The sequence below is a fragment of the Amblyraja radiata genome, chromosome 22, assembly GCF_010909765.2.
Source record: "Amblyraja radiata isolate CabotCenter1 chromosome 22, sAmbRad1.1.pri, whole genome shotgun sequence".
Classification (NCBI taxonomy): Eukaryota; Metazoa; Chordata; class Chondrichthyes; order Rajiformes; family Rajidae; genus Amblyraja; species Amblyraja radiata.
Window position 1 is genome coordinate 29,834,912 of NC_045977.1, and position 23,497 is coordinate 29,858,408.

General features: G+C 42.9%; 1 protein-coding gene across 1 annotated transcript; it reads left to right on the top strand.

Moving 5' to 3' along the window:
- LOC116985830 (UNC93-like protein MFSD11) lies at nucleotides 1-22,737 on the top strand. Its single transcript, XM_033040899.1, has 13 exons — nucleotides 1-144; nucleotides 2,740-2,795; nucleotides 4,399-4,506; nucleotides 7,329-7,408; nucleotides 8,027-8,123; nucleotides 8,951-9,009; nucleotides 10,318-10,456; nucleotides 12,949-12,998; nucleotides 15,550-15,615; nucleotides 17,238-17,363; nucleotides 18,496-18,670; nucleotides 19,707-19,842; nucleotides 21,995-22,737. The coding sequence occupies exons 1-13, from the start codon at nucleotides 55-57 to the stop codon at nucleotides 22,145-22,147; spliced, it is 1,335 nt and encodes a 444-aa protein (XP_032896790.1). The 5' UTR covers nucleotides 1-54; the 3' UTR covers nucleotides 22,148-22,737.
- The last annotated feature ends 760 nt before the right edge of the window (nucleotides 22,738-23,497 follow it).

Here is a 23,497-nt window from a genome sequence, read left to right on the forward strand (position 1 = left end):
CTCAACTGGCAGCTCACCGGGAGCTAGTCGCGGCTGCCGTGGTCCACCGTCTCAATGGGTGATTGCCGCCTGCGTAACATTTACCTTCTAGGTGTGGGTTTCATGCTCATCTTCACCGCTTTCACCACTTGTGGCAACATAGAGGTGAGTATAATCACTGATTAGTAAAGTGGAACTGGAGTAACTGAATTCAGATTGGAGCAATCGGGTATCAATTAGAGTAATGCTGGAATATAATCTTACTTTATGAAATGGTTTATGGAGTTAGGGTTAGACTACTTGGTGTGGGGTAGATTCACGAGTAATACTTAGAGCGACTGAAATAACTGCACTTTATCAAAATTTGAATGTAAGTAGTAATTAAGTATAAACAACAATCTTTGAATCAAAATAATGTATTCGTTGTAGTTTGAAGAATCTTATAACGACGTGTTGTTACTGTAATTATGAAACTAATACTGTTTGACTAAATAATTATTAAAGAGGACAACATTGTTTCAAGTAATAATCTGTAAATTGAAGGGACCTAATGAAACGCTTGCGGTGATCTGCAGATGTTACATTGTACTGAAATAAAGGTGCAAGAAACTTGGGTTGCAATTCCCCTCCAGAGTCCAACAGTCTGCTGATTTCACTGTCTGAGCTCTGGGTCTGGACAGGGGATGGCGGGGGGGGGGGGGGGGAGAGGAGGAATGAGAACGGAAACACAGCCTGAAGCAGATGAGACGAAAAGAAAAAAGAGCTCCGGGAGCTATTTACACGTCAATTCATAGCATGTGATTCCAGGACTTGGGCACAAACAGAAACTCTGTTCTTCAAATAACTTAATCTCCCACAAGTAACCCATGACTGTTATACAGCTTCAAGTTATACTCGCTGTTCTGAACCATAACATTGTTGCAGCATTAAAAGAAAAGAATAAAGTTCTCCCAACCATTGACTCTGAGCCCCTGAAACCCCAAATTACATCTCAAAATCCTTCACTGATCTGAAGCTAATCTTGATGGTATTTTCTCCTTCCCTGCCCTATATCAATTTATTTTAAAGTATTCTGCTACCCCATTCTTCCTAGCTTGGTATCAAACTCAAAGCAATCTCCTGTGCTAACTAAGTCTACTCAACTTAAACCACTATTACTTCTTGAGCAGTCCCTCAGGGGCAAGGTTTAGGTAGTCCCAACGTATTCCCAGTGTGTTCGTGTCTGTCAACTATTAACGTTGCCAGTTGCTTTCTCTATAGACCTGTATGAACCCTAAATCACTTCCATTGACCCATTTTTTATATTCCTGTATAAATCCCAAACTACTGCCATTGTCTTACTTTTTATTTTAGAGCCTGCACAGAAATGGCCCCTTCAACCAACCATGGCTGTGTTGACCTTCTTCCCCATCCATGCTAATCCCATTTGGTTGCATTAAGATTGTATCCGTCTATAGAAACACAAGGAACTACAGACCCTATTTACAACAACAAAAAAAGACACAGAGTGCTGGAGTAACTCAGCAGGTCAGGCAGCATCTCTGGAGAATATGGATAGACAATGTTTGGTGTCGGACTCTTCTTCAGGGTCTGAAGAATGGTCCTTACCTGAAATGTCACTTATCTATGTTCTCCAGAGATGCTGCCTGGTCTGCTGAAAAATGGCAACACTTTGTGTCTGTATCCTTCTATACTTTGCATATTTAAATGTCCATCTAAATGCCTCCTGTATCAATCTATAATTAATCCCATTGCCTCGTGGAGAATTGTGTATCCATCCCAAACTAATCCCACCGGTCTATTCTCTTCCCATATCAATTTTAACTAACCCACTATTCTGTTTTATTATATTTTCAAAAAAATGACTCTTAACAACCTGAAATAAATGATGTCTGCCATTTTTGTTCCAATGGAAATCATTCCATTAACTCATATCTGAAGATATAATGAGAATAGAAAGTAAGTCAAATCCAGTCAAAATTATTTTATTCTTAATCTATCTCTACATCTATCTGGGAAAGTTCCAGTCTAAATTTACCAAAATGTACCAAAATAACACCAGAGACGAGAGGTCTGAGCAAAGGTTTGTAAAATCGAAGGCTGTATTCAAGGGAATATAGAAAGTTTAAGTAATCTTAACTATCATCCAGAACTTTAAAAGGATTTAGGAATAAATTGTTAAATATTAACTCTATTAGTCATTGGCAAGAAAGCATAATATTTAGGAATAGTTCTGGAACATAAGTAGGTTATAAAGCCCACAATTATTCAATCTGTTAACATCTTACTACAGAATCTGAATGATTCTCCTGTAGAATGTTGCAGTCTGGATGCAGGGGTAATTAAAAAGTGTTATTCTAAAATATAGTACCAAGTTAGGCTATAAATATGGCCCACATCAGGGTTTAAATATATAATCTAGATTGGACTACTACAATGATGAATGCTGTTTTGTCAGATAAATGTTGCATTGTCTTTCCAATATGAGATTAAACCAATGCCCTATCTACCAAATGGAATGGAAGTCAAAGATTGCATAACCATTGTTGGAAAAGGAATTTTCTCCAGTCCCTCACTAGGTGTTCGTTTCTCATACAAAATGCCCAAAACATGAGCTAATTGCATTGCTATTTGTGGGATCTTGCTCTGCACTGCTCAACTGCTGTGTCTTTTGAAGCAACATAAGAGACTAGCCTTTAATATTTGGATGTTCATGGGAAATGAATAAATAGTAACCTTTCCATTGTTCTTATTTTGTAGCAAACTGTAATACGGAGTTTGACCAACACCAGTTTTTCTGGCAGCGGCTATGACAGGTACAGGTGGTTGTGGCTTTTTCCTATTGATTGTTAATTTCCATTGTTCTGCATGGACACATGGATAATGGTTCAATTCTCAACTACTTGCTCCAAAACCCTGGAGCTCAGCAACTGACCTCTGCAGCTGGGAATCTGGGTTCAAGGATGTGGATTGTGGCTGGAGTCCATATCAATCTATCCAAATTCTGGGTGGGTTAGGAGATTTTTGGATGTTTGTTGCCAGTTGCTTGTATTGAATTTGAGTGCCATCAATTTAAGTATGCTTCTTGATCTTCTTCCTATGTGGGACTCTGATTTTGTTCTGACTGGTGTGAATCTCTGGACCCTGATTTCACAGCAGAGGATTTCTTTGTTGTGTGAGGCTCATTTACTGAAGCTGGAATAAAGATTTGTAGCATCCTCGAAGCTCTGGGTAAATAGCTTACTGGCTGGGTAATGCCTCTGAACCATGTTCAGAAGTTCCCAAAAAGTTCAAGTCTCTTCCCTTCTATGCTCTCCCGCGGTCGAGGGCCTCGAGTCCTCTGTTGATGGGACGATCTTGACTCCCATAGCTGGCGGCGTTTGGGCCCTCCGCATCGAGGCGATCAGCTCCTGCATCGGGGGGATATTAGATTCCCCCACGCCGCGATCGGACCCTGGGTTGGAGCTGGTCGAGCCTCTGCGTCGTTGGAGCTTCTCGACTCGGCCTCTCCCAAGACTGCGAGCTCTTGATGGTAAGTCCGCAGGCCGCGATTGGAGCGATCCCAGGCAAGAGATCGGCTTCGAGTTAAGTCCACGCCCCACCATGGGGTTCAAGTCAGTCTGAGGAGGTCTCCAGCTCTATCGATGGTAGGCTGCAGAGCGACCGGAAATGCGACCCAGAAAACAATCATATCACCGGCAAGGTGCGAAACTGAAAAAAAAGTTTTCCTCGACCACCTCCACGTAAAACAAACTGGAGACCATTTACAGTAACTTTTAACACACACTAAAAATTTTTTTTAAAAGACGAAAAAACAGACAGACTGTTGGCGGGACTGCCAATCGTGCGGCACTCCTGGTGGTATGATACCTTCAATACAGTAAAATATCCCAAGCACTTTACAGGGGCATAAACAGACAACAAACTGACTGAAGCATAGAAAGGGCACCAATTGCTTGGCCAGAGGTGGATTTGAAGAGAATCTTACACAGGAGAGATGGGCTGAGAGGGTTAAGGAAGAAATTCCAGAGCTCTGAAGTCTGGACATCTGATGGCATGCCTGCTAAAAGGTGGAATATCATACCTGATAATAGGAATGGAGAGATGTCAGGGGTGTGGAGGGCTGCAGCATGTTAGTGGAAAGAGTTTAAGCGGGTGGTAAGAGTGGGAAAGACCATATGTGGTGTTTGGAAGGAGCTTCAATGCATGTGTGGTTCACTGGCTGTGAAAGGAGATTTAATGTGTGGGTCGAGTTTATGATAGGAGAGAGGGTGCATTGTGCATGGAAGGTGATTCAGTGAGCAAGTTGATCCAACATAGCTTTGCTAGTGCCTGGGTTATGGCAGGAGAAGAATTGAAAGGCATGCTCTAATATTACATTTATATTTTCATGTTATATTTTCTTGTATTGTTTCCAAGCCTTGCCATTGTCTATGGAGTGTTCTCAGCATCTAACCTCATTGCACCATCTGTGGTGACAGTTGTGGGACCAAAGATGTCCATGATATTAAGTGGAGTTGTTTACAGGTAAGATTTGGGGTTTTAGTCTCCTGCATGTCATCTATAATAAAGCTTTTTGTTGTGTGGTAGATTTCTCATCCAACCTCCTACTGCTCTGATCACGCCAACATTAATTACCCCTGATTTAATTAATACTCTCATGAACTTTACACTCAAAGTTTAGAACATAACGATTAGGTTAGCTGGTTGCTCAAGAATACTCCACCACTCTGTAAGGTCAAAGCTGGTGTCACTGTTTGTCTCAACTGCACTTTTCTGCCTGGTCTCCATATGTTTTAATAACTTACAATTCAAAAATTCAAGCCACCTTCTACTACATCTGTCATCTTTCTCTCACTCAATCTCTTTGTAAACCACAAATTTCTCATGCTTTCCTCTCTCCCTTAAGGCCCTGTCCTACTTTCCCGAGTTACTCATGAACTCTCCCGAGTTTTCCCCTTGATTTGAACTCGGAGAATTACGGTAATAGCCGTTCGTATGTATTCGGGGCTATTTTTTTAACTCGTGGACATTTTTCAACATTTTGAAAAAACGTCCCGACTTACCTGATGCCCCGAGTTCCTACGGCTGGCATTACGAGCCGCTACGAAACATCTACGGACTCCTATGGGCTCCTACGAGCTCGCTACCGACATTACCCGACACTCCCCAAGTTAGAATCAAGGGGAAAACTCGAATCAAAGGGTTTTCGAGTAGTCAGACCATTCATCTAGTTCAATTAAGATAATTTAAAGAGTCGAGGCTCCTGTACTGATTCTTAAACTCCACCAGTCAAAATTTGCTAATCTGAAAATTGCTTGTTCATCTCTACTTCCTGTTTTTTGTCAGTCAACCAACTCTATCCTTGCTGATTTGTTACTAGTTTGCTTCAATTTTTTTCCTAATTTGTATCAACAGTTGTAGTAATCCTTTGCTGGTTTTTAAATTGCTCCCAATCCTCTGGCAACTTTGCAACATTATAAGCTTTTTTCTTTCAGTCTATTATCATCCTTAATATTTATTAATAATGAATGGATTTTCTCTTGTGTAGATTTTTCATTCCTTGATAGCACTATCTGTGTTCAGCATTGTAAAATATTTATTTTAAGTATCTGCCAATATCTGTCTAGCATTGCATATTATTTTTCTAATTTCCTAGTTAATTCTGGCCAGCTCCCTTTTCATTCTTTTGTAATTGTCTATACAAGTACATGCTGTGGACCTAACTCTGTCACTTCCAAACTGAACATGAAGTTCTATCATGTTAAGATCACTCTATCAAAGTACTTTTAAGGTCACATCTAAAATAGCTTGATCTCTGCCTACAGTGGTTTTCTAGGTAATTCTCTTGAATGCATTCCATAATTCATTCACAAGATTATATTTGCAAATATCCTGTCAACATAAAGATTTAAATCCTCTATAATTACCTTTATTGTAAGCTCCCATTATTCATTGACCAATAATATATCCAGGTACATAGCTAATGTTATGGGGTTGGGGAGTACTCTTCCTAATGTTTTTTTCCCTAAATAGGATATATTTAGTGTATACGGGGTATATTTTGTTGTATACAATTACCAGTCAATAAGATGTATTAGTTTATTTTGGTCTTTGCAAGTGTAATTAAATTCACATTGCAGCTTAATCGATGCACTGTAAATGGATCGATTGTAATTATGCATTGTCTTTCTGCTGACTGGTTGCATGCAACAAAAGCTTTTCCCAGTACATCGGTACACGTGACAATAAACTAAACTGAAACTTACATAACAAATCATTAGCTGATTTGATATGTCTGTGCACTGATTCTCAAGCTTGTAACAAAGTTGTCCCACAAATTAAATTCCACTATTTAAAAGAGGAATACAGTACATTCATGGGATCCCCACCACATGTGGACATTGTGACGAGGTCCAGATTTAATGCTGCTTCTCTTGAAGAATGAGTGTGTTTCATCATTCATGCTGGTCACGATCACATTGTTTGAATCAAGCCTAATTTGTAATTGGATTTAGCAACAGAAGGGCTTCAGTCACATCGTTTCATTTTTTTTCTAGTCATTGTCGCAATTAAATTTAAAACCAAAAAAGTGGTTTTCCCAAGGGAGGAGGGTGAGAGGGATGAGAGAAAAATGGAAGCCCTATTTGAAGAAGGTCTCGACCCAGAACATCACGCATTCCTTCTCTCCAAAGATGCTGCTGTCCTGATGAGTTACTCCAGCATTTTGTGTCTACGATTTAAACCAACATCTGTAGTTTCTTCCTACACAGCCCTATTTATTACTTTTCTCCACCCAGGATGATCTTATTCCTGATTTTCCGAGTAAAGATAATTTTTCATAACTTTCCTAACCATCCCTTCTCCTATTCTGCCTTCCCTTAAAAATGTTACGTACCTGGAATATTCAGTTCCCAGCTTTGGTTATCTTGCAATCGCAACGCTTTAATGGCTTCAAGTCCACATCCATTTCTTTCTATATCTGTCATCTATAATTCATCTACAAATGATTTATGCATTCACAATGGTTGATGGTAATGTCATTAAATATCAAGGTTGGGAGGTTAGACTCATTCTTGTTGGAGATGGTCATTGGGTGGTAGTTCACTGGTGCAATTACCACTTGCCATTTATCACCTGTTATAAAGTAAAGGTATCAAGAAACTAGTGATCTTCTCCTGTTCTCATGTAACAGTTCAAAGGACTGCATGGCTTTCTTCTGCTCCTTGTAACTGGGTTGAGTGATTGGATGTAATAGGGGAGGGGCCTGAAAGCCCTGCTTTATTTTCTGGGATGGACTTGAGGTGAGAAGTACTTGTGGTGAAGCTCGTGTGTTTATTTATTTCCAGTGGTTACGTGATTTCCTTCAGCAAGCCGATGACTTGGTCACTGTACATTGCCTCAACACTCATTGGGTTTGCAGCCGCTGGTGAGTGCTGAATGAAACACTTTCTATTTGGAAATCTCAGTATCAGTGCTTCTCTTTCTCATTTAACCTGTATCATTCTCTCCCTCTACCAACTATCTATCCAAATATCCTCCCTCCAACCAAAAAAACATGGTTTCAACTCCAGAGTTCAACCCCAACTGACTGTGTGGACTTTGCACATCTCACAGCTCTGATTTTCTCTTTTTTCCTAAGACGTATGGTGTGACAGGTTAATTGGTGATTTTAAATTACTAATGTGTGATTTACAGAAGCTGGGGAAAGTTGATGGGAATGTGTGGAGTTTAAATACCAGACTGTGCCCTGTGATAACCAGCACGGATCTGATGAGCCAATTGGCCATTTCTTCCTCATGCTCTATGACTATGGCTAAGTGCATCAGTGCCATTGATTAGTAGTGCGGGCTTAAACTTGACCTTGTCACATGCGCATATTTCCCATTAACTGGGACAACAGGACTGGCAATATTGGTCACCTTTCTGAAGTTCGCTTCTTAACTCAGCCATTTTAAACCAGGTTGCGTTACTTCACACATAATCAATGCTGGCTGCGGAAGGAACTGAGGGCACTTCTCTGCACATGTTCATCCTTCTCTTTCAGTACTGTGGACAGCCCAGGGGACTTTCCTCATCATGAACTCTGACTCTGCCACTATCAACAGGAACACTGGGACCTTCTGGGCTCTCTTGCAGTGCAGGTAAGGGAAGTGTAGACTCTCCTGGTGCAGAGTGATACATGCATTAACGATAATCCCTTGGTATTCTTGTGTAGAAAGGAACAGCATATGCTGGTTTACACCGAAGATAGACACAAAATGCTGGAGTAACTTAGCGGGACAGGCAGCATCTCTAGAGAGAAGGAATGGATGACGTTTTGGGTCAAGACCCTTCTTCAGACCCGAAGCGTCACCCATTCCTTCTCTCCAGAGATGTTGCCTGTCCTGCTGACTTACTCCAGCATTTTGTGTCTACCCTTAGTATTCTTCCTCTTTTCATATCGGTGCCTGGAGACCAGACATGGTAGCCCTACGGTCATACACAAAATGCTATAATAACGGGACAGGCAGCATCTCTGGAGAGAAGCAATGGGTGACGTTTTGGGTCTGACAGCCCTATGGTCACGGTAGCCTGGAGCTAGCAAGGTTGATCTTAGTCATCAGTAATGTTTAGTTGGGTTGATACCAATGAAACCAATTGGGTCATGTTCAGGTGCTGAGGGAGGGAGCACAGGTAGAAAGTGAGAGAGGGAGAGGGTGAAGTTGAGGGTTAGGGAAGGAACAAGGAGTTGGGGAGGCTGAGGGACAGAGCAGTGGAGTGTGTGAGAGAGAGGAAGAACAGAGCAGTGGTGAGTGGTTACATTGTCCCTAGGGTGTAGGATAGTGTTAGTGTATGGGGACTGCCGGTCGGTGCAGACTCAGTGGGTCAAAGGGCCTGTTTTCGCTCTGGATCTCTAAAGTCAAAGTAAAGTCGAGATAACCCATCTGATGTGGGCAGTCTGACTGGGTGCTTGCGTTTTTTTTTGCAGCATGTTGTTTGGGAACCTCTACGTTTATCTGCAATGGAGAGAAGTGATGACAATCTCAGGTAAACACTGACTCTGTTTTGTTCTATACGTATGAGGAGGGTTTGTGGGGCAGGGCTGAGAAGCTCAGTGGATTTTACATTGCAGGCTCCACACTGGGCAGCACAGTGGTACAACTGATAGAGCTGCTGTCTCACATCTCCAGGGAGCTCAGTTGCTGTCCATGTGGAGTTTGCATGCTCTCCCTGTGACGGCATGGGCTTTCTCTAGTTGCTGTGGTCTCCTCCTACATACAATTTTTTCTGGAGGTTGAGAACTAATTAGCCTCTTTGTGTAGGTGGGTGGTGGAATTGATGGGAATATTGTGGAGAATTAGTGGAGGAACGTGATGGCTCTGTGAGCCAGCAAATACCTTGATGGGCCAAATGACCTCCTTTTCTGTACTACAATTTCAGTTTGGAATTCAAAGTCTGTCTATGTTAAACTGGGTCTATTTGTCCAGAGTAATCTAGGTCTGTTGAGCACTCCAAACAGGCTTATTATGACATTTACCAATTTAGAACCTCTTGTCCATTTCATGGAGCAATTGGACGATGCAGTCAGAGCCCTAGCCAGCTTAGTCAGGTGAAAGAAGAAACAACTTGCTGGCAGGCAAAGCTCCACAAGCTGAAGTTGGGGACATGCATTGCAATTCATAGGTCCTGCCTTTCAGCTTAGCTCCGAAAACTGTAGCATGTAATGCAGGTTGGCCACCACCTGGTGTGGGATATGCAGCCTGAGGTCCCTCCATACTCCCGGCTGTTGTAAACAGTGACTCCCAGTCTTATTCATCCATGGCTGAAAATTGATCAAATGCTTGGACTTATATCTGACAGCACATTTAATGAATTGATAATTCTGTCAAAATGTTTCGAGTTTGCAAAACATATTATTTTGGCTTTGCAGCTTGTTAATCACAAAATTAAAGCATGAAATGAAAGTCAAATTAAATCACAGAAAACATAGTTAAAGCATGAAATAAAATTCAAATTAGGTTTTTTGCACCCCCTCATAACCCAGTTTAAATCCTTTGCAGCCTAATTTTGAACAGCGGCCACAGGTTGAGGACCAGTCGTGTAAAGGAACCCGAGGTACCATTTTGAAGATGAATCTCTTTTCATTGTCCTGGCTATCATTTATTGCTCAATGTGCTTCCACAGTCTGGTCACTATCAAATTGCTGCTCGATGGGATATTATTCAGGCCCAAATTGTTTTCTCACCATCACATATCGGTATATGTCATTGTCTATAATATGTTATAGGATGCTCTGAAATAAATGGTGCTCTGACGGCATTAGAGAAACGCAAGTGTTTTGTTCTGTGTTGTCAGATAATGACAGGCGGACCCTGTTCATCGTGCTCTCTGTGATCTCCTTTGCTGGCACAGCCGTTTTAGTCACGCTGAAGGACACCAAACACGCAGACAACAGCCGCCAGATATTCGACACTCTGCTTCCTTCTCAGACGTTGTAAGTTTGAGAGTGGAGAAAATGACAACTTCCATTTACAAGGGATTTTTAATGTTGCAAACATATTTCATGATGCACCACTGGAATGTTAACAAATATAAAAGGCTTGGTGTCAAGGAGACAGGTTAGGACAAGGTTGCATAGAGGGTTTGTGGGGGATGTATAGAGAACATATTGGGTATGCTGAAGAGGTCTTCTTCTTGCGTATGGTGTGCACAACCTAAAGCTGTAAGACAACTTGGTCTGTTTGATCTTCCATTTATGCACGTCAGGTTGATTGCATTCGTCGAAACAGGGTGGACCACGTGAAGGTTGCAATCTCCCACCCCGCTGAAGAGGTGAAATTGCAGTATAGTAAAACACTGAAATGCTAAAGATTTTGGTGGTGCTGTGTTGGCAGACTTTATAATTATTGGATGTTATTTTAAATTAATACCTCAACATACTTTTAATACGTGGAGGAAAGAACTGCAGATGCTGGTTTAAATCGAAGATAGACACAAAATGCTGGCGTAACTCAGCGGGACAGGCAGCACCTCTGGAGAGAAGGAATGGGTGACGTTCTTCAGACTGATCAGACACTTTTAATACACTTTTTATTAGATGTTACACGATATATTGTAATACATTTTTCAGAGAACCAGGTAAGCTGTTTCCCAGCTCAACCTCATCACTGAGGTTTCTATTCAATCACAGTTGGCTACTTTGGACAGGCTAATTTGCTCACATGGCTGACATCTGACACCTAAAGCACTGAGTTATGTTGTGGGAGAGGATTACTAGGTGGACAAAGAAAAAGATTTAAGGTTATGCTCATAACTTGCTGGAAAATGGACAATACTCTTGGGAACCTCTGGCCCGTGACCTTTCAAAGTGCAAAACGACATGCAAGCCCTGATATTAACTAGCGTGTCTACAACAAACTATTGCATCATTGCTCCAAGATTTTTTTCAGTCCCTCTTGGTCCAATATCATATCTCCAACAAACTTTCCATCAAAGTGTTAGATCAGCTTCCAAGCCATTGTCAATGCTTGCATTGAGGCATGTGAGTTGATGGCTCTTACACTCAATATCCACAGCATAAAGGTCCTCTACTAGCATGTTCTTACTGCACAACACAAAATCCCTCTGACAATTAGAGTCCACAACAAAACCCTAATAAGTCCACCTACTAATTAGTGGGAGCCATATCTCAGTGAAAACAGACATTGCTGATCAAATTCATCACTGTATCACAATGTATCAGCAAAATTTGCGGAAAAGTGTGTTTGAAGACAAAAACCTTAGGTGTGGCACAAAACATTCTCTATTAGACAGCAATATACCTTTCAAATGCTTCTGATTCCTGATCTACCCACAGCAGTCAAGCATTTTCATTAGAAGGATAATCAAACATCCATGATACTGAGTCCCTGGTTATAGTCCATGGGCTGCATTGAGTAAGCCATGTTATTCACATGTCCAAGATCATACTCTTGAAGCAGACACTCAGTACATGGAACGTGATAACCAGGAGAGTGCCAGACAGGTAGAGTATCTTAAGCTCGAATGCTCCTTCGAGCTTAAGATACATTAAAGGAATGGAACATCCCCACTAAGTCTTGAGAATACTTGGTCCATGACCACTCAAAGTGGAGAAGGAACATTGCACATGGTGTTGAGAACTTCTGTGTCAGTAGTTTAAGGAGTAACCTGCCTTTTAAACTACCCACCTGCCTGCTTAGTCAACCACCACCTGCCCCATCTGTGGGATGGTCTGCACGTCTTACATAGGTTTCATCAGCCGCCTCAGAACCAGTGAAGATAAGTCATCTTCTATCCCGAGGGACTGACTGAAAAAAAGAAGAGTAAGGGAGATACAATAAACTGCAGATGCTGTAATCTTGAGCAAAAAAAACAAACTGCTGGAGGAACTCAATGGGTCAGGCAGCATCTGTGGAGAGATTGGATAGAGGAACCCAGTCTGAAGAAGGGTCTAAACCTGAAACATTGTCTTCCACATATGCTGCCCGATCGTGAAGAAGTGTAATGGGCGATATTACCAATGAGGCAGGGATAGTGGGTTCAAATCCATCTCCACATACTTGAGGCCAAATTTCACAATGACTCTCAATGCAGTATTGAAGAGACGCAGGAATGGTGAAAACTAATGATAAAACTAATTAAGGACTGATCTGTCTTCTCAAATGATATAAAATATCAAGTGATACCAATTCAAAAACAAAACCCAAATCTTGCTCAATGTATTAATCAATATCACTCAACTGGCTTAAGCAGACAACCCAGTCATCATCACATTGCAACACATGAGATGCTGGGGTGATCTAACTGCCTGTGCCTTTCTCATGTTATATCAATCACCACACAGAGCACATTTCCAAACTGTAAAGTGCTTTGCAGCATTTCAAGATCATTTATGGTGCTTTTATTTTATTTTAGAGATCATTTACAGTTTTATAATAGCCTTGTTTTTTCTGGATGTTGTCCTAGGTTTAAAGAGAAAGTGGCCTCAACACTGGATCAGATTATTACAGAGTTCAGTAAGTTGCTTCATTGCTGCTGAAGCTGAGGCCAGTGTGTTTGGTTGCATCTCATGAGGGGAGCAAGGGATTTCTTGCTTCTCACGAGGGTGGCAGGGGTGTGGAGGGATGGTAATTTTTTTTGGCGTCGTTCAATGATTAAGGGGGGACGTGGTTGGATTTGGAGGTGTGGTGATTGGTGGGGTAGGAGAGTGTGCTGATTGGAAGATGCGATGAATGGGTATGGGTTTAAGGGTAGTGGGATGTGGACAAGGAGGTGCAGTAATTAGTGGTGAGGGATTAAGAATAGTCGTATATGAGAATTTGTGAGTTTAGTGATTCTGTTGCTGTTGGAGCTGTAATCAAGAAATTGTGTTTTGAAATCACACTGAGAATTTTAAAAATTGAATTCATCCAGGTTGTCATTTTATATGCATTGGGATAAGAATCCCTTTGTTCTTACAGCTGGAGATTCATTTTCACCAGGCATTGCCACTTTGACCTACCCTGTGGAAACATTACCTTCTCCAAAGATAGACAAAAAATGCTGGAGAAACTCAGCATCTATGGAGAGAAGGAATTGGTGACATTTCGGGTCGAGACCCTTCATCAGACTGATGTCGGGGCGGGGGGGGGGGGGGGGGGGGGGGGGGGGGAGAAAGGAAGTAGGCAGAGACAGACTGGTGGGAGAACTGGGAAGGGGGAGGGGAAAGAGAGAGAAAGCAAGGGTTTCTAAAATTAGAGCAGTCAATGTTCATACCGCTGGGGTGTAAACTACCCAAGTGAAATATGAGGTGCTGTTCCTCCAATTTGCGCTGGGCCTCACTCTGGTAATGGAGGAAGCCCAGGACGTAAAGGTCAGGGTGGGAGTGGGAGGGGGAGGTGAAATGCTTTCTCCAAGCCCACTTGCCCTTCCATTCACCCGACTGTCATTTTATGGAGTCAATTTCAATCTACACTTGGTTTAAATCTATACTGTGATTAGTTTGTTTGGAGACTGAGTCAGTAATACCTCAGTCCGTTTCCTCTCTGCCCTCTTCCTCTGAAGTGGTGACAAATTCACATTTGTTGCCAGGCCCTGGATCTCCAGAGACTAGATCCAGTGCTGCTGGAAGTGTCTACCAATAGCTACAGACTGGTTTCCCCCTGTTATATTGCTGAGGTGCCCTGTCAGTCTAACTCTGATGCTGTTGCCTATTTCCCAATGGATAGGATGTGACACTATTTACATTTACTTGCATAGATTACATTATGTTGTTCACAAGTTATCCTGTGTTCTATCTGGGATCTCTTTCCTGTGGCCCTGTTTCTCCTATGTTTTTTTTAAAACTATTTTTTAAGTGTACAAACCCCTCATTACCTTTTCCCACATTTTGGGGCAGTGTGTAGCTTTGTGCAGATCAGTAGATCCTTCAGATTTTTTGCCCTTATAAACTGTGTATTCATCCAGCATTGTTAACCCTGACGTTGGGCTCCTTGGCATGGCATAAAATTATAATAATATATGAATTAGCGGGGGTGGTGCAGTTTGTTGACAGCCTTCTGAAAATCCAAATACATCACATTTACTGATCACATCTTCAGAGTAATCCAAGACATGAATCAAACATTTTTTCCTTTTTATAAATCCATGCTAAGCCTAGTTGTTCATTTCAGACACCAGTATCTGGGGTGTTGCTGTCTGTTGTTCCCATGGGCAAGTGAGGAATGCGTTGCAGGAACTTGGACAATTCTGGAAAGGGTGGATACCCAGTAAAGGGATGGAATTGAAGCATAGATAGGGTGCTTCAGAGTCAGAACCTTTATCCCGGGATGGAAATATCAAATACTAGAACGCACAGCTTTAAGGTGAGAAGGGAAAAGTTTAAATATGTGCGGAACAATTTATTTTTACACAGAGGATGGTAAGTGCCTGGAACACACTGCCGGGGGTAGTGGTGGAGGCAAATATGACAGTGGCATTTGAAAGATTTATGGATCGGCACATGGATGTACAGGGAATGGAGAGATATGTATTTTGTTCAGACAGAATAGAGGGCTGCACAGTGGCGCAGCGGTAATGATGCTGTCTTACAGCGCCAGAAACCTGGGTTCAATACTGACTACAGGTGCTGTCTGTATGGAGTTTGTACGTTCTCCCTGTGACCGCATGGGTTTTCTCCGGGTGCTCTGGTTTCCTCTCACACCTCAAAGACGTACAGGTTTGTAGGTTAATAGGCTTCAGTAATAAAAAAATGTAATTGTCCCTAGTGTGTAGGATAGTGCTAGTGTACATGGTGATCGTTGGTCGGCGCAGACTCAGTGTGCCAAAGGGCATGCTTTTGTGCTGTATTTCTAAAGTCTAAAGTAAAGTCTAAAGTTGGTCTTCGCATCATGTTCAACACAGAAATTGTGGGCTGAAGGGCCTGTTCCTGTGCTGTTTTGGTCTATGTTTTAACGTGAGAGATGCTGAGGTAGGCTAAAGGAACCTAGAATGGATTGTGAACTGTAAACCCTCTTCTGTACTCACAATGTATAGATAGCCAAGTATGAGGCAAGAAACTTTTCTTACTATGTCCAACTTTTTTTACAGGATCGATGTTGAGGCTAATTCGCACAAAGAACATGATGCTGCTGAGTGTGACAATAGTGTACAGCGGTGAGTGTGTTCATGTGTGACAAACATTTGAATGTGTGCACATGGGTCAGCACAGCCGTGCAACTAGTAAAGCTGCTCCCACTCAGCTCCTTGACTTGGGTTCAATCCTGACTACAGGTGCTGTCTGTTTGGAGTTTGCACGTTCTCCCTGTGACTGTGTGGGTTTAGAATCCCAGCTGCAGAGGTCAGTACTGTTGCTGAGCTCCAGGGCTTTGGAGCAAGTAGATGAGAATTGGTCTCATGTCCACGAGTCCATGCAGAACAATGGAAATTAACTCAATCAATAGAAAAGAGCCTCAACCTCCTGTACCTGTTATAGCCACTGCCAGAGTGCACATCCTGCAATGGAATGGATTATCTGACCCACCCCAGCTTCAGGGGTCTCTGACCTCCTTCTCCACTGCCCCAATATTTGCCATCTGCCCACCCAATCCGATGCCCCAGACTGGCTGGTTTTGCAGCATTGAACCAAACCAACCATTGGAACAATGAAGCTTGGTGCATATGACCAGTTTGCTGAAGGGTCTCGACCTGAAACCTCACCTATTCCTTTTCTCCAGAGATACTGCGTGACCTGCTGAGTTACTCCAGCATTTTGTGTCTATCTTCTGCATATATGACAATAAACTTAACTTGAACCATCAGGTTCTTGAACAAAACACTATGGACCACCTTTTGTATTACCATGGACTTGTACTCTCATTATGTTTTGCAGTAATGATGTTTTTCGCAGTCTTTTTCCTTTTCACTCTCTTCCAGATTTATGTATAATTTATGTTTTTGTGTGTTGTCTGAGACTATGTGCCTATGACGCTGTTACAAGCAAGATTTTTAATTGTACCTGAACATCCCTAAACGTGCAAATGACAATAAGCTCAACCTACCTTGACATGACTTGAACTATATATTGGAAAAAGGTGATAGTTGCAAAGGTTAAACACTTCACCAAGGTGATTTAATGACATAATATTTTTTGTAACTATAGTAAAGTTTAAGTAGTTATACCCCCACCCATATAGAAAGAGTCAATAAACTTTAACATTTTTCTATGCTATTTTTCTGCCTTGTCTAAAACATTGCCTCATTTTTTTTCAAATTCATCCTGAAATTTAAACAATCCCTAAGGCATGGCCTCCCTTTTACAGTTCCAAGCTGGGCCCTCTGATCAACTGAGACCTGTGTTCAATCCTGACTATGGGTGCTGTCTGTACAGAGTTTGTACGTTTCCCCTGTGACCACGTGGGTTTCCTCCAGGTGCTCCAGTTTCTTCCCACACTCCAAAGACGTGCAGGTTTGTAGGTTAATTGGCTTCTGTAAAATTGTAAATCGGCCCTAGTATGTAGGATAGTGCTAGTGTACAGGGTGATCACTGTTTGCCGCACACATGGTGGGACGAAGGGCCTGTTTCCGCGCTATATCTCTAAAGTCTAAACTCCGGAAAGTTCTCACCTGCTTTCTTTAAATCACCGAGATGGAAGCCATCATCGTTCTGGAGATGTTTTTGATGGAATAGAGTGGAGGCAACTTTACTCTGTATCTATCCTGTGCAGGACGTGCTTTGGAAGACTTTTTCTTGGGATTGACAATGTTTAACTCTTGTTTGGTGGCTGTTATTGTTCCAGGGCTGATGCTGACCTTCTACAGCGGGGTGTATGGGACGTGTATTGGAGCCACCAGAGAGTTCAGGATGGTGGCCAAGGGCCTCATTGGACTTTCAGGGGTATTTATTGGCATTGGAGAGATTCTTGGTGAGTGTGGCAATGTCTGCAGCATGCAATGTAAAACAGCGCCAACTGCTGACAGAAACCTTCCTGATGCACATTCCATGCCAAACGCTCTACTCTGGGTGGTTGTGGGGTGGATGTCAGAGAAAGGGGTCGAGGGAAAGGCAAAGGCCAGAATCTGGAGAGTCTTGTCAGATGTTGATTAGAACTGGCCACTCTCAGAAAACACAAGGATTAGAAGAACCTTGGCACTCTCCCCCAACGGATAGAGGCAAATTATTCCTAATCTACAGATAGCGATGACCCCTTGCTGTTCTGGAGGGGCTGAATGACCTCCTTCTATCCCTGTATAACATTCTTAAGGTGCCTGAATGGTCTCTCCTGTTCCAAAGGAATAGACATGAGAGCCAATGTCTTCAACTTCCACAGAATGGGAGTATGATTTACTGGGCAGAGAATGATCAACAGTGGTCCACTGTTCAGCCTCTCATTTTCAGACACTCAACCAACTAAATTCATGCCACTGCATATTGCAGTGAAAGAAGTTTACAAAATGATGAGAGGCTGTCAGAACCTTTCTCACTGACTAGAAATGTCAAATACTTTAAGACATAGCATTAAAGTGAAAGGGGAAAAGTTTCAAGGAGATGCCTGGAACATGCTGTTGGGGGTGGAAGCAGATACAATGGTGATGGTTAAGAGGGTTTTAGACAAGCACATGGATATGGAAGGATATGGATCACATGCAGGTAGAAGGGATTAGTTTAATTTGGCATCATGGTCAGCACAGTCATGCTGGGCCGAAGGGCCTGTTTCTATGCCGTACTGTCCTGTGTTCTACCACAGTAAAGATGTTCACATCACATGTCCAGAAACCTTCTCTCTTGCCCCACCACCACCACCAGCTGGAAGGGACAATGTTCTTTTGGGGGTTAAGGACTTGGTTGATGTCCTGCTGGTTTTTGACGGACTGGTTTGGTGCAGGACGAGCGTAGAGGTGTGATTAGTTATCCACTCAGGAGGTGCAATGGGAAGGCCAATGCACTGGCACACTCATGGTGCTGTGCGTGGAGCCTCGGGCAATGGATGTCCAAGGGGCACAACCTGGGACATGAGACAGTGTGGAGTGGTGACTGCCTGCCTCTCTTATTTGCAGGGGGTGCGATGTTCGGGTTGCTGTTTTTCAATAACCAGTTCCGACGCACCTCTGCCATCTTACTGGGAGTCATCACTCACCTCCTGGGATTCTACCTGATCTTCCTCATGATCCCAGGCGATGCTCCCATTGCAAGTGCCGACAGCAGTCACTACAAGCCGTACCTGTCTCCCAGGTGAGTCTTCTTTATAATCTTAACCAGCCTCCCGAGTTTGGATCATTTAGCACCTCTGCCCAACTCTGTACACCCCGCCCAACATTTGACCATGCCACTGGACAACAGTGGCCCAAGTTCCACACTACCCGATGCTGTGTAGGACCAGGAGTAGAACTAGCTCTGTGGAACTCAGTGATCAGCAGAGAACAATGGAGGTTTGGTGAGGCAGGGCTGCAGGCAGAACAACAGCGATAACAGTGGAACTACACTCTCGTTGCCTCTAGCGACTAGGGTTCAATCCTGACCTCCGGTGCTGTTCATGTGGAGTTTCCACGATCACCCTGCGATCGTGCGGGTTTCCTCCGGGTGTTCTGGTTTCCTCCCACATCCCAAAAGACGTGCAGGTTGGTAGGTTAATTTTCCCCTAATGATAGAATCTAGGGATATTTGGAGACAATTGGGGCAGGGAGTATAGATTACAGGGAATGGGATTGGTCAAGGAGCCAATATACACTCAAAGGGCTGAAATGCCTTATTTCTAACATACAGGGAAGTATGGAAATGGGGTATAGAGTGGTGCAAAGACCAGGGTAAGCAGTGGTGAGGATACAAACAGATGAGGGGGGAGGGGGGGGGGGGGGGGGGGGGGGGGGGCATGTAGCTGCCTGGAAACAGATTCCCTCACTTGGCTAATATCCACTGCACGATTGCCTCTGTTGAAAAATGTCAATTCCTCCATCAACGTATCTCAGAAAAGGAAATCTGTGGTCATTACACAGTCTGGGTATGTACAGTAGCTTGTTAGCTGAGTGGACAACCCACTGTGAAGTGACTGAGGTCACGGGACCATTTGATACAAACAGCAGAGTGAGTCACGGCCACAGCACAGAATGACCATCACAAACAAGGAGACAGTTTGTGGCAGTGACCAGGTGGCGACAAGGTTTATAAAAGTAGAAAACGCTGGAAACACACAGCAGGTCAGGCGGCGTCTGTGGAGAGGGGATAGAATGAATGCTTCAGAAACAGGTGGTAATTGTTGTTGTTTTCACAGCCCTGTGGTAGCGTTAGTGTGCAGCTTCCTGCTAGGCCTGGGTGACAGTTGCTTCAATACCCAGCTGTACAGCATCATCGGCATCTTGTACCCCGAGGAGAGTGGTCCAGCCTTCGGCAGCTTCAAGTTCATACAGGTACAGAGAGCGGAGATGCAATCTCGGCGGGTCTGTGGTTACTGCGTTTATTCGCCTTGTTGAATGATGCTGAATTATGAACCTGCCACAATATGCAGACCATTAGACAATAGGTGCAGGAGTAGGCCATTCGGTCCTTCGAACCAGCACCACCATTCACTGTGATCATCCACAATTAGTACCCCATTCCTGCCTTCTCCCCATGTTCCTTGACTCCGCTATCTTTACGAGCTCTATCTAACTCTCTCTTGAAAGCATCCAAAGAATCGGCTTCCACTGCCTTCTGAGGCAGAGAATTCCACAGACTCACAACTCTCTGGGTGAAAATGTTTTTCCTCATCTCTGTTCTAAATGGCCTACCCCTTATTCTTAAACTGTGGCCCCTGGTTCTGCACTCTCCCAACATCGGGAACATGTTTCCTGCCTCTAGCTTGTCCAATCCTTTAATAATCTTATATATTTCAATAAGAAACCCTCTCATCCTTCTAAATTCCAGTGTATACAAGTCCAGTCGCTCCATTCTTTCAACATATGACAATCCCGTCATCCCGGGAATTAACCTTGTGAATTTACGCTGCACTCCCTCAATAGCAAGAATGTCCTTCCTCAAATTTGGAGACCAAAACTGCACACAATACTCCTGGTGTGTTCTCACCAGAGCCCTGTACAACTGCAGAAGGACCTCTTTGCTCATATATTCAACTCATCTTGTTATGAATGCCATTAGCTTTCTTCACTGCCTGCTGTACCTGCATGCTTACTTTCAGTGACTGATGTGCAAGGCCACCCAGATCTTGTTGTACTTCCCCTTTTTCTAACTTGACACCAAAGTGGATAACCTCACATTTATCGACATTAAACTGCAGCTGCCATGCATCTGCCCACTCACCCAACCTGTTCAAGTCACCCCGCATCCTCATAGCATCCTCCTCACGGTTCACATGAATTTGTCCTGTTTGATTGTGTTTAAATACTATACCTCCAAGCTGTTCCTATTTACTTATCTGTCCAAATGTCTTTGAAAACATTGTTATTGTACCTCTGTCTACCTCTACCACTATATAGCAACTCACCACCTCTTTGTGAAAAATGCATCTTAGATCACCTCCACCCGCAAATCCCCTTTAAGTATATCCCTTCTCACCTTAAACCTACGCCCCCTACTAATAGACTCCCCTACCCTGGGAAAAAGACTAACCACCCACCATATCTATACTCCTCTTGATTTTATAAACCTCTACAAAAGGTAATTCCTCTGTCATTCATCGTTTCAGGGAAAATCCCAGCCTATCCAGTTTTACCTCAAAACTCAAACCCTCGCATCCATCCACATCCTAGGGATTTTTTTCTGCACCATCTCCAGCATAATCACATCCTTCCTATGGCATGGCAACCATATGCACGCAATACTCAATGCAATGTCTAATACAGCTGTAATATGATGTCCCAACTCATGTATTTAATGGCCCGACTGAACTGAGCTCTAATAGATGGCACACAGTTATGATACCTAATGATACTTACCAGGCTGAGTTATAGTAACTGCTTCCTAGAAGTATGAAAGCACACACACCCCAGTTTCAGGGACAGTTTTTTCCCCTGCTGTCGTCAGGCCAACTGAACCATCCTCCCAACAACTAGAGAGCAGTCCTGAACTACTGTCTACCTCATTGGACACCCTTGGACATTCTTTGATTGGACTTTACTGGCTTCAACATGCACAAAACATTATTCATGTTACCCCTTTTATCATGTATCTGTACACTCTGGATGGCTCGATTGTAATCATGTATTGTCTTTCCGCTGACTGGTTAGCACGCAACAAAAGCTTTTCACTGTACCTCGGTACACGTGACAATAAACTAAACTCAAACTCAAATATAATTTATTATTAGTTATGCTTTTGAAACAATTTATCAGAAAGAAGCCAGTAATAACTTCATGGCTGAATGTTTCTGAATTCAAGGGTAAATTATGGTTGGAGGGTTTAAAAAAATCCTGCTAGAGATTATGTATTTGGATGATAATACATTAAATGTTGATGCTTTAATACATGGATGTGCCAGGCTTTGGTAGCTGTGTCTTTGAGTTCAGTATGTCTCTATCTTTGTTTGGCCTCAAGTGACGTAACTGTGTCTTATTTGTCTTTCAGTCCATTTCTGCTGCAGTGGCGTTTGGATACAGCAACTATCTGGTGCTGTCGCTACAACTCCTCATCCTCACCATCTTCTGCTTCTTTGGCACAATCTCCTTTTTTATTGTGGAGAAAATTGAAGCCAATGCCTCAGACTTGCAAGATTTCTGACCTTTGTGGAATCATTAATTGGAAGTGAAAGTCACAGGGGGAAAGCAGGAATACCCAGGGAATTAAATTAGGACCATTCTCTGGAGCAGATAGTCAGGCTATGATAGCATTTTGGCTGCAGGGGAATCAGTGCCGACAGCCAAGCATTTCCAACCAATGTTTTGCAAATCCTGAATGTTGAGGGGGTCAGACTTTTCTGTTTGTAAGTACAGAAAGTTCTGCTATAATGTGTAGGATGCTGGTTTAATGCTGGAGACACAAAATGCTGGAGCAACTCAGCGGGACAGGCAGCATCTGTGGAGAGAAGGAATGGGTGACGTTTTGGGTTGAGACCCATCTTCAGCCTGGGGGGAGAGTGAGTCATAGAGATATGAAAGGATAAGGTGTGAAAAGGAGAAATAAAAAGGAAGGAAGTTCAAGGAAAATTCAGTCCCGTGAAGAAGAGTTTCGACACCCGCCTAGATCTTAGAGTCAAGTTCCAGTGGCAAAATGACCGGCCAACCCGCACATCTTTGGGATGTGGGAGGAAGCTTAAATGGTCACAGGGACAATGTTCAAGCTGTATGGAGGAAGGAACTGCAGATGCTGGTTTGAACTGAAGATGGACACGGGGTGCTGGAGTGGCTCAGCGGGACAGGTGGCATCTCTGGACAGAGGGAATGGATGACGTTTCGGGTCGATACCCTTCTTCAGACAGGGACCGAATTTTACTTGAACTTCGTCCCCTTTGATCTCCCGTTTTCACACCTCACCCTTCCATATCTCTATGTCTCACTCTCCCCCCCGACTCTCAGTCTGAAGAAGGGTGTCGACCCGAAACGTCACCCATTCCTTCTCTCCAGAGATGCTGCCTATCCCGTTGAGTTTCTCCAGCATTTTGTGTCTATCTAGTTCTGCTATAACATGTGCTTCCATAACATGAATTGGATATAACACAACCGATGAATTAGGGAACACAATTTGCATTACATGAGCTGAATTGGTTATAACGCAATTTTCATCAAGCAAACCAGTTAAAAGTTACTTTGGAAATTGACAAACGGAAAAAAAGCTGTCTGAGATTTAAATAGTTTAGGAGATGAAAAAAACTGTTTCTATGTAACCCCCTCACAGTAATCAACACCATTGCATCTGAAGAACACAGCTGCCACTTGAACTGCGTAGGGCCATTGACTTTGACAAACAATCGCATCTATTTACAATTACGCAAATATATCCTATTAAATAATTCAACGAACAGCCTTTAGTGTTTTTTACCTTTCAGTTATGAAAACAAACATTGCTATTGAAAATAACTTTATTTTTGAAAACCCTACGGGAAAATTAACTTTGTTATTTGTGTCTAAAACT